Genomic DNA, 12,922 nt, shown 5'->3' with positions numbered 1-12,922 from the left:
AATATTCAGCACCCCCCCCCTTTCTACGTTTCCAGGAAGTGCTGGAAGTTAAATGCGAGCCTGTTGACGAGGCTCCGGCGGCAGGAGACGCGAGCGTCCTCAGCGTGAACTCGCTGAGACGCAGCGTGAGCCAGGTGATGGACGGGAAGCCGCTGACCGGGGACGATGACGTGTGGGACCCCAACATTTCAGGCCATGACAGCGGGATGGTAAGAGAGCCCCCCCCCCCCCCCTCCAAAAAAAACGGAGACGACACGGTTGTGTGTGGTTTCATTGCAAAAAAAACCAAACAACAGCACCACTCGTGGCCCAACGTGAAAACTGCATCATCTTCAGTGTAAAAAGATGTCGTTTGCAAAACGATGCCGTGAAAACACTAAACTTTTATGAAACGAAAATGCAGAAACTATGTGTTTTTTTTTTGGGGGGGGGGTTCAAATTAAGATGTTGCCCTTTAAACCAGGCTCGATACCTGAAACAACCTCTGTCTCTCCTCCCTCGCAGTTCATGGACGACGAGGAATTCGTCGACACCATCAAAGGCTTCAGCACCGTGAGGAAGGAGCACACCATGTTCACCGACACCAATCTGTGACCCGACGACCTCCCCTCGCCCTCGCACGACCTCACTTCAAGCTTTGAATGTTTGACACTGTGACCAGCGAGGCCTGCGGGTGCTTTTATTTATTTATTCATTTTTTTTAAAAATCGCAGTCCGGCTCAGCGGCGGTGCCTCAAAAGAGCGACCCGCGGAGAGGAGAGAAATGAGAGATGAGGAGCCTCGTGTGAGCCGTGACGGGATCGCCGGAGCGACCAGTGACCGCGAGAAGTGAAGGGAAGGGAAATGTTGTTGCTGACATTTGAACGCACTGAGCGGGAGCAGGAGGGAGCCGCTACGGCGGAGTTAACACTTCTCAGTTCTGCGTAAAATGCTCAAAGCCGAAACTGAGGAAAAGAAACCAAAAATACATAGCCATATACGTATATCTAGCTCTCGTATTTTTATTATCTTGTCGTTTTATTTTTTGGGAAGAATTTTGTGTGTTCAAATGTTTCTGAGAAAAAAAAGGGGAAAAAAACACTGATTCACTTTTTTTAATTGAATAAATGATTGATTTTATTTTTTTTCTTCCTGTAGCCTCATATTGTTCTAGGAAGTGATTGATTATAGTTGTATTTGACTTGTGCGCTTTTAATTCCTTCAACCTTGAGTCCCTCGTAATCTCTGGCCTCATCTACAGAAGATACCACATCCCAGGTCCGTAATACTTTGACTTTTGAAAATAAAAATAAACAAGGTCAGGGTAAAGCCGTGAAAGAGAGGCAATATGACCAGCTAAAGGCTGAATGAGAAAATGCCACAAGCACTGGGAGATTCGCTGGAAGCAGAAGGGAGAAAAAAAAACATGGCGGCCAAGGAGGACATGGAAGACCTGGAATATGTTTGATTCCTGCAAGGTTCAGCTCCTTGCATTTCATACAACGTCGATACAAAACACAACGTTCATATCAGGTTTTCTATTTTAAATTTATTTGAAATGAGTTGCAATGACGGCACAAAACACTTTGTACCATTACAGTCAATAACATGGTTACAAAAAACAACATTTACAGAATAAATTAATGTACTGCAGTACCACATGAGACGGTAAACATGAACCCCAAACAAGGGGGGGGTCTTGTATTGCATTAAAAACATATGGAGGTTGTTGAATGTACAAAGATTTGTAGGCATGTACAAAGGCAGCCTCTTATTTGTTGCTTGTTGCGCTGCACATGTATAAATATAAATCTCTAAATTGTACTGATATGTGTGCCGAGAAGGCCAGAGGAGGGGCTCTGGCCCGAGGGGAGATCCTTCAGCGACCTCAGTGCATCTCAACAGAAAAACAAAAACCGATATTGTCGTCTGTTTACAAGACTGGCGCTGTGAAACATCTAAATTTAAGCGGGAGTTTTGGTTCCCTGTATTCCATTGTGACAAACCCTCGGATTTTTTTTTTTTTCAAATTCTGATGCTCGTTCACTGCGACATGCACTCGTCCCTTTAGTGTGACATTAATAATCTCCCTAAACAAACACACCCACAACCATTAAACGCGTGTTTGCGGTAGTAAAGTGCATGCGACACATGCTCGGGTGTGGATTTTTTTTCTCTCGAAGCTGGCGACCGTAGAAACGAGTTGCGTATAAATAGTTAAAAATAGCAACTATAAGCTTTTTGTCTCGCGTTACAAAATAAATGAGACCCTTTTTAATTTCACAACCCACGTGTGCAAATCTTCCCCAACATCTGTTTTCACAGTCCACTTCCTTCTGGACAAGAAGGACACGACTTCAGCATTTTAACCCAGAAAACTTCATTTCCCTCTCTGCTACACCGAGCAGATGCTACAAGCGGCCGCCACTCGAGGAGTTTCCCCCGGTCAAACAGTGACTGAAGCAAAAGTGTGTGATGCTACCTGGATTTATCCGAAGAAACCTTTCAGACAATGAGAGAGGTTGACCTGCGGTTGCTAGGAACTCAGAAACGAAAGACTCAGGAATGTTGTAGTACCGTGAACATTTTTTTTTTTCCGACCGCCGACACCGATGAGCGTACCCGAGGGCTCGACTGGACCTCGTCCCACAGCGTCCGGCGGCCCTGCGGCAGACGTTTGAAGGGACGCCCCCCGCCTCATTCATTCACCACAACGAAAATTCTGCCGTTGAAACGTCTCGTGCAGCTTTTCTGGTGCCGCCTTCACATTTGTACGCGGATGATGTTTTGCTGCAGTGCTGAAGCTCTTGCACTGTGAGCGGCCATCGCTGCTATAGAACATTTAAAAATGTGGCAAACTAGAAAGCTTCAACCTCCTATTCAACCTCCGCCGCAATAAATGAAAATTTCCAAGCTTGAAATAGTGACAAATCTTGAATTGAAGATATATTTTACCTAAAGCCAAATTTCAGAGAAGACGGGCGGGCGTGAGCACGGAAAATGTGACTGATCAATACAAACACAAAAGAAGCTTTGAGATAATCATAGTCTGCCTCTGCAGGATGAATCCGGTGGGAGAAGCTGCTGAAAAAATAACGCGGCGTGCTTCGCACAATCTAAAGTGAGGTAGATTTTGCAGAGTGAATGTGAATGAACACGGATGAGTGTCGGATGTAGCGGGAAGCAGTTTTCAGATGAAATCAGTGGAGCGCCCCTTTCAAGGTGTTTTAAATTCTCACCGTCGCCAATGTGGGGAAACGTGCACGACAACATTTCTTCAGGTTGGCACACGAAAAGGTTTTCGAGTTAATCTAAAACTAACGCAAATCCTTCCACCAGATCACTGACGGAATAAAGTGCTACCACAAAATTCAACAGACAAAACCCACACTTTAACTACACAGCTATCTAATCTGAATGAGTCCTAGATACACTATCTACCCAACAATTTAAACCAGATCGTTTTCCGCTATTGGAGAAATCCTAACATGACGTATCTGCAGACCGAAGAAAAGAGGAAAGTGATGACGCTGTTGGGGATGGAGGTTCAATAATCGAGGGCTCAGAGGTCGGTGAACAGCATTTACAAAACCATTTACAAAGTTCCCCCTTATCCAAAAATATGCTTTACACATTTGTTCAGCCAGCCGTTACTTTCTTTCGTCGGATCGTAGTTTGTCCCTTTTTCAAATGAGTAAAAAGTTCCCAAAACTGTGCAATTCCTCTCAATCATATACAAAATAGCTCATTTTGACATTCCGCTAACAGCTAACATTGAGCAGAAACCCAAATAGACATGCAACAGAATGACTCGACTTTTTTTTGTCTTGAAATTAAAGGGTTTGCTCGTCGATTCAAAGCAACTTCATGTGCAACCGAGCAACAAAATGCCACTGATGCAAAAAGGTTCTTCTAAAGGGGAACAAACACAAACAGGATTTATGTGTATTTCCACCCGGCACATTGAGATTCACAGATTGTGCCGAGGTTTGTTTCAAATGGATTGGATTCACAAAACAAGAGTGATCAGACTCAGGTCTGCTTATTGTGTGTGAAAGAAAGAAAGAAAGAAAGAAAAAAAAAGGTTTGTCCCCGTGGTTTCACTATTCAAGAGAGGTGTTCAGACTAATACTGATTACTGGCATCCATTGTGAAGTCGTCATGCAGCCAGGATTTACAGGGACGAAGCACTCGAGCATTAAAACGTTAAGAGATCACAAATGAAGTTATATCTAGAGTTAAAAAGGTGAGTACAAAAAAAAAAAAAAAAAATATACCACAAAGGAAGAAAAGTCTAAGAAGTGAAACCAGAGCAGGAGCAAAGGGAAGGTTTTGGATTTTTAACTCTGGCTTTTCCAAATTACCAGAAGCTTCCTCTGGCGGTCCGGTGGATGGTTCTGGAAAGACGAGCCCCACCTCCCTCGCTTTACGTGGGACAAAGAACTGTGGAGACAAGAGCAGGTGGGCTGATGACGACTGTTTGCTTTAACGCTCGCGGGAAAGGAGAGCAGTACGGTATGGAAGAGAGGCTACGACGGGAAGGAATGTTGCGGCGAGAGAAACGGGAGGATGGACGGTCGCCGCAGGCGAGAGAAGCAAAGACGTGATGGGCCGTCGCTACAAGCCGGCAGGTTATGTGCATGAGTGTGCTATCTGCTGTTTTTCAGGGTGGTGGGGGGGGGGGGGTTGAGGGGGCTGTAGTGCAGCCACAAGCGCTACAGAGCACGCTAGGCACTACAGCGAAGAGTAAGCATGGGAAGGCTGCTGCTGCTGCTGCTGCTGCGTCGGGGGGGAAGAAGTAATGTCACTATGAGACGGAGAGAAAGAAAGGAGTGTGGGGGGGGGGCGAAGGCTGAAGGTGAATATTCTGTGTTAGCCTCACAAACCTCAGTTTCCACCGCTCTCATACCAGAGCTACCCAGAAGACAATGCAGCACAGGTGAGAAACAAGGAAGGTACAGGTCAACAGTGAAGGACGGCAAGAAAAAGCAATTGTTGTTTTTTTTTCTCTCCCTTCCTTGAATTCATCTTTGTGCTGAACCAGTTTTTTTTTTTTTTTAATGAACTTTGTGCTTCCAGCAAGGGAAGAGGTCAGGTTGAGCTTTACTGCAATGACGGGTCAGAGTAGATGTGAGGAGGGTTTTTTTTTTACCTTTGAGGATGTAGTCTGTTAGCAGGGCAGGAACCTTCTCACTGTCGTCCCTCATGGCATGGAGGACTGGACAAGGACACGGCAGCTTAGTACATTTTTTTTTTTTAAACAACTATTATCGTCACATAGAACCGTGTCTTGTTTGTTTGAGCGCTCACTCTTTGTGAGGATCTGCAGGTCTTCCAGAGGAGGAGAGCCGGCTTTCTTCTCATAGGGGATCACTGTAGTCAGGTACTGGAAGGAAACGCAACAAAAAAGTTATTTAACTCTAACGCAAACACTCTTGTTTACTGCGTTGTCCGTTCATGGCAGTGTCTTTTAGACATGTGGACCCTGCCGTGCCTCGAACGAGTGGAATAAGTCCACTTTGAAGCCGACCGGGACTTATTATTCTCACTGAGGTGCAGCTTTGACTGGAGTTTGGAGTCTGAATGCAGCACAAACCAAACAGACAAAACAAGACGTGAGGGGCTTGGAAGGAGGAGGAATATTCTGGCAGCAGGTGGGAAGTGCAGTGAACAACGATGGAATTACTTTACATATTTTATAAATGTATTATCCGATAATAGTGTTACAATATTATTACACGTGCAATACATTCTATTTAGCGCACACTGGAGCAGAGGATTTGTCACAGCAGCGCCTCCAGAAATGGTTTAGAAATAACAAAGTGAGTTTGAAGTAAAGTAATTAAAATGCGGCTTTCACTCCTCATAATTTCTAATTTTATATCCGCACCAACTGCCTCAGTCAGGATTATAAAATCTGACATCTGTCAGAAACGTGGAGGGCATGCACACGTGGCAAAGACAGAAGGTGTTCGCCTGAAGCTGCTGGTTGTTTTTAACTTCTCAGAGGCCCGTCAGAGGAAATGCTCACTCATGTGAGGCCGGGCAGAAAAAAAAAGAAATCATTATGCAACAAAAGAAAAGAAGAGCGCAATCGAGAAACAGTAAAACAGACAGTTGACTGATTGATGCCGTGATGAAATCAAGTTATAAAAAAACAAACAGTGAAAGCACAAAAAAGAACAATAAAAAAATAATCAAAACAAAAAAAGACAAGCAGAACAGAATGAACCAACAAGCAGTGATGGAAGCTGTAGAGATTAAAACAAGCATGCCAGTGTTGGGAATTAAAAAAAAAAAAAAAACTGCACAGACATCGGCAGTGGAAAGAAAGAGCAGGGGCACCTGTTTGTCCCCTCCTGTGGTGCCAAAAGTTTGACGGAGCCCATTTTGAATGACATTGGAGAGTCCCTCCAGAGTGAGGAGCTACGAAGAGTGAGAGGAAGGAGGGGGGGGAAAAAAAAGAGAGATTGAGAGAGACGAGGAAGCTTCTGCATCAGAGGGAAAAAAAAGAGGGGAAGAGGCTTGTCGGAGGCCTCGGTGTTATTCTGAACGCGGCTCTTCCATGCGAGCAGTCTACCGTCTGGAGGTCATGCATCTCTCCTCATAATCTCGAGCCGGCGTGCGGCGACACGTCCGTCCTGCTGACCGTGGTCATGCAAACAAGATCATATGTGTTTGCTTGTTTGTTTGCTTGTTTGTGTCCCGCAGCGACTCACCGTGCCGGGGATGTGCGTGCTGGTCGTCCTCTGGCCGTTCGGCCCCGTCGTCGTCGTGCTCCGGAATTTCTTCTTCTTCCGCAACAGCTCGCGGTGCTCCTTCTGTCTGTTCTGCACGTCGATCAGCAGCGAGATGAAGCTGTTCTTCACCTGTTCACACACAAAACGTCTCTTCATTCCGGTCGGTTCCAAGATGCGGCTGCACAGTGGTGCCGTGGGTCGCCCCACAGTCTAAATACATTTAAGGTTCAACTTGTGACTTCATAGGTGTGAATTTGAGCATGTGAGCGTGTCTCCGTGTTTGCCGTGTCCGTGACCTGTACAGAATACATCCAATTTGGTTTGGTTGGATCTGTGGTGGGCAAATCGTTAGCCCGACTTCTGAGGCCTGAGTCTGACTTGAGCTTTGCTCAATCAGAATTATCTCTTGATAATAAGCCGTTTTTGTTTTTAACCTGATTTTTATGAACTTTCCTCATCTCTATCTTGAAATCATAATCAAGTTCAGCAATTAGGAAAATAAGAACTATATATTTATCCTTAACTTCCTTTTAATTCCAAGTGAAGAGAGAAAAAAATATTTTGAGAGGCCACAATTGATAGCTCTGCCTGACACACAACCAATAATGTAATAATGGGCATGAACATGAAAAATGTGACCATTTCAGATGTAATCAAGCTAATAACGACAGTAATTTGATTCAGGATTACCCAGCGACACGCTGAGGGCCAGTCAAGCAGGACTAAAAGGCCACATAATGCCCCGGCCCGGGTTGGATAAAGCAGTATAGGTGTATGGATGGTTTATGGTTTTAAGCCAGTTTTATTTATTCAATAATGCTTTCAGTCTTTTTTCAGGTCAAACATACCCCGACAGGATCATGACATGGCTGAAAGAAACATTAAGAACAAAGCTCGTGGCAATAAACTGACCTCTTCCACTCGTCCACCAAGTCTGCACACTGTGCTTCATGTTTTCAACATTTAGTCAACCAGCTGCTTATGGTTTCATTTGGATCTTAAACTCGCGTGATTCGTCCTGATGTTTCCAACACGCACACGTTTGCTTTGGCGCAATACAAACAATTTACCTCCTTTTCATAATCGAGTTCATCCCGCAGTGCAAGGGCCTGGATCAGCTCCTCGCTGTAGCGACGAATGGCCGCCTCCACTTCCTCCAGAGTCTCTGTCAGCTCCGACACAGACAGCTGACGCAGCCCTGAGGACCCGGTGCAGAGATAGAAGCTCAGTGGCGAAGAGTGTGTACGTGTGCTACGGCCGAGCCAAGCCGACTTTATGATCAATTAAGTCGATTTATCAAGTGTAAAACTGCCTTTGGCGCACGTGATTGAAAATGCACACGCCGCGCCAACTCAAGCACGAATAATAGTGTTCAAATCACATATATGCAGTTGGTTATGCAACAGTATGGGACACTGCAAATTGCTGTCTGTCTGCATTTGTTGAATCTTACATAACTGGGTTATCACGTGTGCATAGCCATTTCTCTGTGGACTGGACAGTGTGACCCATCACACTTCATTCGACAGAGGAACAAACACTCCACAATAAATCTGTGTGATGGGGACACTAACATGTCACAATAAAAGCTTCAACTTTTGTGGAAGTGAACGGCGATACTCACGGTCCTCGTAGCTGGTGTTGGAGCCGGATCGCTTCATGCTGTGCATGTCCTGCGACAGCATTGACAAATCGGACTGGGAGGGGCTCTCGTCGTCGTCGGGGTCCGGGGACTCCTGCATCATCTCTTCGATCTCCTCGATCACCTTCACAGGAGCACACAGGTATGAATTAAAAAAAAAAAAAACCCTATTTACATCTGGATATTGAGACAGTTTCATCTCGCACTGCGGGTCAAACTCTACTTTCCTCTATAATGATATCACACTGTTGCAGTGCTCGTTTTGTATTAGTGAGCAACAAAGCAGCACAAAACGGTGCTCGGCCTCCATTGCACACTATATCAGACAAACAAAGCTGAGCTTGTTGCAGGCTGACGTTTACGGTTCATGTTGGTCTCAGACACATGAGGCACATCTGAGACAGATGCACTTAAGCTGAATGCATGGGTTCAGTATAAAAAGGCTGCTGGGAGCTGTTCCACGGTCATTGTTGAGAGACACAGGGGTTTTAACAAGCTCAACTACACTGAGGTTGTACGTTTTCAAAATAAAAATCTGAAACAAAGCCTGACATGTGTGTGCATTTATCCTAAACCCTAAAGGGCATATATGAAAAGAAGCAAGCTAAGGTAAGCTGTAATATTCATTACATGATAATAACATTGTTGGCCTTCACATCATGTGTGCCTGGAAGTAGTTTGGCGGTCTAGAATTTTGCCTCCATGTACATCTTCAAATTTAGTGTCACTTTTGAGTTTGTGCAACATGCAAGGTGAAGTAGCGCACAACTCCACATTACCTGCTCAGCCGTGAAGAGTGGCTCATTGTTGACGCAGGACACAATGATGGAGTGCATATCCATCTGCTCCCTGAGCTCTTCATCGTCCGACAGGTCCAGTGACTGGTTGTCCAACTTCTGCTGGTCCGGGACCAACGTGAGGCCATAAATGGAGAGAGAGAGAGAGAGAGAGAGAGAGAGAGCGAGAGACCCAGCTTAGATGAGGCAGCAAACTGGTGGTTCAGCAGATTGAAGGCGGAGGCTCAAACTGTTTACACATTACGACAGCTCTTTTGTTTGTAAGGTGCAATCCGCTCGCCTCTGTGTTTACTGGGTGCAGATTAAAAAAAAAGAAGAAGAAATCACAGGGTGTTACCTCTTGCTGAGTGAGGTTGAGGATGGGCAGGTGCAGCGAGCGAGTGTGTGACGACTTCCAGTCCACGGGCATCACGTTGCCGTAGTTATCAGTCAGAGCGTTCCAAACCCTGAAAGAGATCAAGAAGCAACCCGGGAGACTTTATTATTAGCGGGGAGGGCAACATAATAACATGAAGCATACGCTCAAGTTGTGATCGGAATACAGAAGCGGCTATAGATAGAAATAACCGTGCTTCCTGTGACACAGCATTACTTGGCAGAGTTCTGCTCTCTGGCCACCCCCTCACATCACTTCACCCCGTTCCTGCTGCATTGCACAGACATCGCTGATGAATGCGACGAGTCCTCAATCCCACACGTGTCATTTAGCCGGGATTCATCCGAGTAAAACGTGAAGCGTATAAATAAACCGAACAGTCGCTTTGCATTAAAACTGCGCTTCAAAAAGGACCCGAGGCTGACGTTATCCTCTGAATCAAAAACTATTTCCTATCAACGAGCTGCTGAATGTTTACCGTCGTCTTCAGAACACAAGTTCGAAGAAAACACACCAGAGCCAAACAGATGGTGCTGCGAACTCTGTTATTAAGTTTACTGTCGGAGTGTGAAATCCGTAATCGTCTATAAAAGCAGATTTCGGAGCAGATTTCATGGCTCCGGTACAATGTGTGTAAAATGACCGTAGCAGCACCAGACCTCTGGTGTTTGTCAAGCTCTACCCTCTTGAGTGGTACTTTGTGGAGACTTCAATGACAGCTACGCAGTTTTACGAATACAAGGAGGTCCTGTGCAGTGGAGGCGATCAGGTTTGTTGAATGACCATAAATCCAGACTGTTCCGGACAGGAAAATCAAAGTGCGTATGCAAATGTTTTTTGTTTTTTTTTTCCTTTTTAGTCCTGGCTCTTCCTGTGGAAGAGGAGAGGATGGATGCTGTGAACCCATGTGTCAGAGTAGCCCTGCATTGTCATCCCCCCCCCCCATATTGCACGCACGCACGCACGCACACACACACACACACGTGTTTATGTAACATGCTTGTTTCTCCCTGAAGTGTTCATGCACAGCTTGGGGAGCAGGGAGCTGTTGGCCTGTTCTAAATAGGGCAAAGGCTGGCAGGAAATATTTTTTCTGCCTCTGGCAGTGACACTGTCTCAGACACGTGAGCGCCTGCCAAAACACATCATCGGGCTTTAATTTCCCCGAGCCCACTCGCATTTTAATACATTAAAGGGCCCGTCTTCATCTCGGCGAGACAATTTATGCATTTCTAAAAACAAACTATGCTAATATGTGCGGAGATTAGACATTTTGTTCTCCCGTTTCGCTCTCAAACTGAAGCGCACGCACATTTCCTGCCTGTCATCCCGCGGTTCGTCTCCGCCGTGGTCACGGCTGGAGAACTTGTTAAGCGTCTAAGCACGTCCTGCAAAAGTGCAGTCATCCAGAAAAGACTCTCCCTGAGCCTGGCGCTGCTCTTTGGGCTTCAGCGGGCTGCCGTCCAATTATTCCACTCCCTTCTCCTTTTGTTTCTGTACTTACTTACAGCAATACATGTATATTTCTCCCTGTTTGACCCGCCTATCCACATTCCAGAAAATTTTTTTTAAATCTTAGAATCACACAACATGTTTGTAGTCCATGTCCAAATGGACAATATGTCCAAGTTACCAGAGTTCTATGTATCCAAAGAATAGATGCAAGAGGTAATTTGTTGTTTTTTGACACAATTTGAAACTCACACTGACAAAAAGCTGCATTTTTAAATGGAACTCCACATAATAGATGAAACAAATGATTCATCTAAAAAATATTCAGCCAAGTCACCATCTACTTCTTCTTTCAATACTTCGTTTCGTCCTTACACCAATAGCATGTATGTCCTCACTTCGTCCATTTTCAGACTATCCCAGTTAACTCCCATCATCTGCATCTAAGTCACCGTAAAAAAAAAAAAACATAATTAACCATTTTACAAATATTATGCATGACCTGTATCTAGCGTCACATTCATCATGTCAAGTTCAAAAAGCGGCTTTTCAGTATGCAGGATGAGGATGACAGGGGATCCATGCAGCCCCTACGGCTCTGTAGTTACAACCACCATCCATGCCCACTGTGGGATGGATGCGATGAGCTGCTGTGCAGTAATAACATGTTGTCACGTTAATGTGCTGTTGTGACATTTCAGCTCCAATACAATACAGCAGAGGCGGAGGACCTCCGACTGAGATAAGGAGGGATGCTTTGGTTGAAGGATCGGACTGACCTTTAAGTACTGATTACATACATGAGACATGACATGCTGGGTCTGTTTAAAGTGGGAGGGGGGGAAAAAAAGCAAAGATCATCGAAGTCAAAAGCGAGAATCAATACAAGTTAGAATACTGGATAAAGAGCAGTTCATACTGTTTTAAGGTTTCATGACTAACATCAGTCCACGCAGCATGGAATGAAGTAGTGGAAACTGGAGACGTGGCAAGAGTCCTGCCAGAGTACCAACACACAGCCTGACACATAATCGATTGACATACTCTGTAACTACAAAGCTCAAATACAGGTTATACACATAAAACTATATTATAACCAAGTGTGGCTGTCGTTTGTGTTTACTTCACCTGCGATGAACACAAAGCTTAATGGGGAGTTGATGTGTTCAGTGAATATGGAGTTTTTCAGCAGTTCATGAAGTGTATTCAGTTTGTGTAAACATGTCTCCGGTTAAACTTTACACAAATTGCAGCGAGCTGAGCTGAAGCTCTTCTACCTGGTAAACTCTATGGGTTTAGCATGAAGAGGCTAACGCTGCTAGCTCGCTGCAGAGATTAAAAGTTGTCGTTAAAAAATAAAGAACTAAATAAAACCGGCTACTCACTCGTCGTCTTTCAAGTAATTGTCCTCCGTGATGGGCTTGACGGGCGCTATGTTTTCCGTGGTGGTGTTGTAGTTTCGGAAGCACACTGTCAGCTTCTCGTCGAAGTCGTGGACGAGGTCCTCCATCGACTTGAAGCTGCAGATCTCCCCGGAGAAACTGTTGTCCAGGTCGGAGAAGTCGTCTAGGCCCGACGGGTCGGCCACGTTCGAGTTCAGCTGGTCCAGCGGGTCGGCCGCCGCCGAGGACGGCTTGAATTCGTTGAAGTCCTGCCAGTCCTCGTCGAAGTGGGCTAACGGCGCCGCCATGACCGCCGCGGGAGCTGGTTTGCCGGCCGGAGACCCCTCGGTGGTGCTGTGTTGTCGGTGCGGGGCGAGATCGGAGTGGGACGGAGAGACGGAGAGGAGCGTGTGGGCGGTACATCGTGACGTCAAGGCGCAGGCCCCGCCCCTAAGTATGGAGCAAAACAAACCCAGACGTCACGCGTCACCGTGCACGACCGTTTTTATTTCTTTATTTTCAACATATTCCAGGAGATTCTTGTGTTGGGGTCT

The 12,922-nt window shown here is 45.6% G+C and overlaps 1 protein-coding gene across 6 annotated transcripts; it reads right to left on the bottom strand.

Moving 5' to 3' along the window:
* Nucleotides 1-1,526: 1,526 nt before the first annotated feature.
* fez2b (fasciculation and elongation protein zeta 2b) lies at nt 1,527-12,727 on the bottom strand. 6 transcript variants are annotated; one of them, XM_080514260.1, is made up of 11 exons: nt 12,372-12,727; nt 9,496-9,604; nt 9,141-9,260; nt 8,344-8,485; nt 7,790-7,917; nt 6,699-6,848; nt 6,325-6,405; nt 5,290-5,365; nt 5,132-5,197; nt 4,866-4,893; nt 1,527-4,422 (listed from the first exon to the last, which is right to left on the bottom strand). In XM_080514260.1, exons 1-10 carry the CDS (start codon nt 12,674-12,676, stop codon nt 4,883-4,885), a joined length of 1,188 nt encoding a protein of 395 aa, XP_080370386.1. In that variant the 5' UTR covers nt 12,677-12,727; the 3' UTR covers nt 1,527-4,422; nt 4,866-4,882. The 6 variants fall into 6 exon arrangements, with proteins under 6 accessions (XP_080370386.1, XP_080370383.1, XP_080370381.1 ...); XM_080514257.1 differs by lacking the exon at nt 4,866-4,893; XM_080514255.1 differs by having other exon boundaries at nt 1,527-5,197.
* Between the last annotated feature and the right edge of the window lie 195 nt (nt 12,728-12,922).

This window comes from Blennius ocellaris (assembly GCF_963422515.1).
Source record: "Blennius ocellaris genome assembly, chromosome: 18".
Classification (NCBI taxonomy): domain Eukaryota; kingdom Metazoa; phylum Chordata; class Actinopteri; order Blenniiformes; family Blenniidae; genus Blennius; species Blennius ocellaris.
Note: the sequence above shows the minus strand (reverse complement) of the source record. Positions and strands in the feature narration are given on the sequence as shown.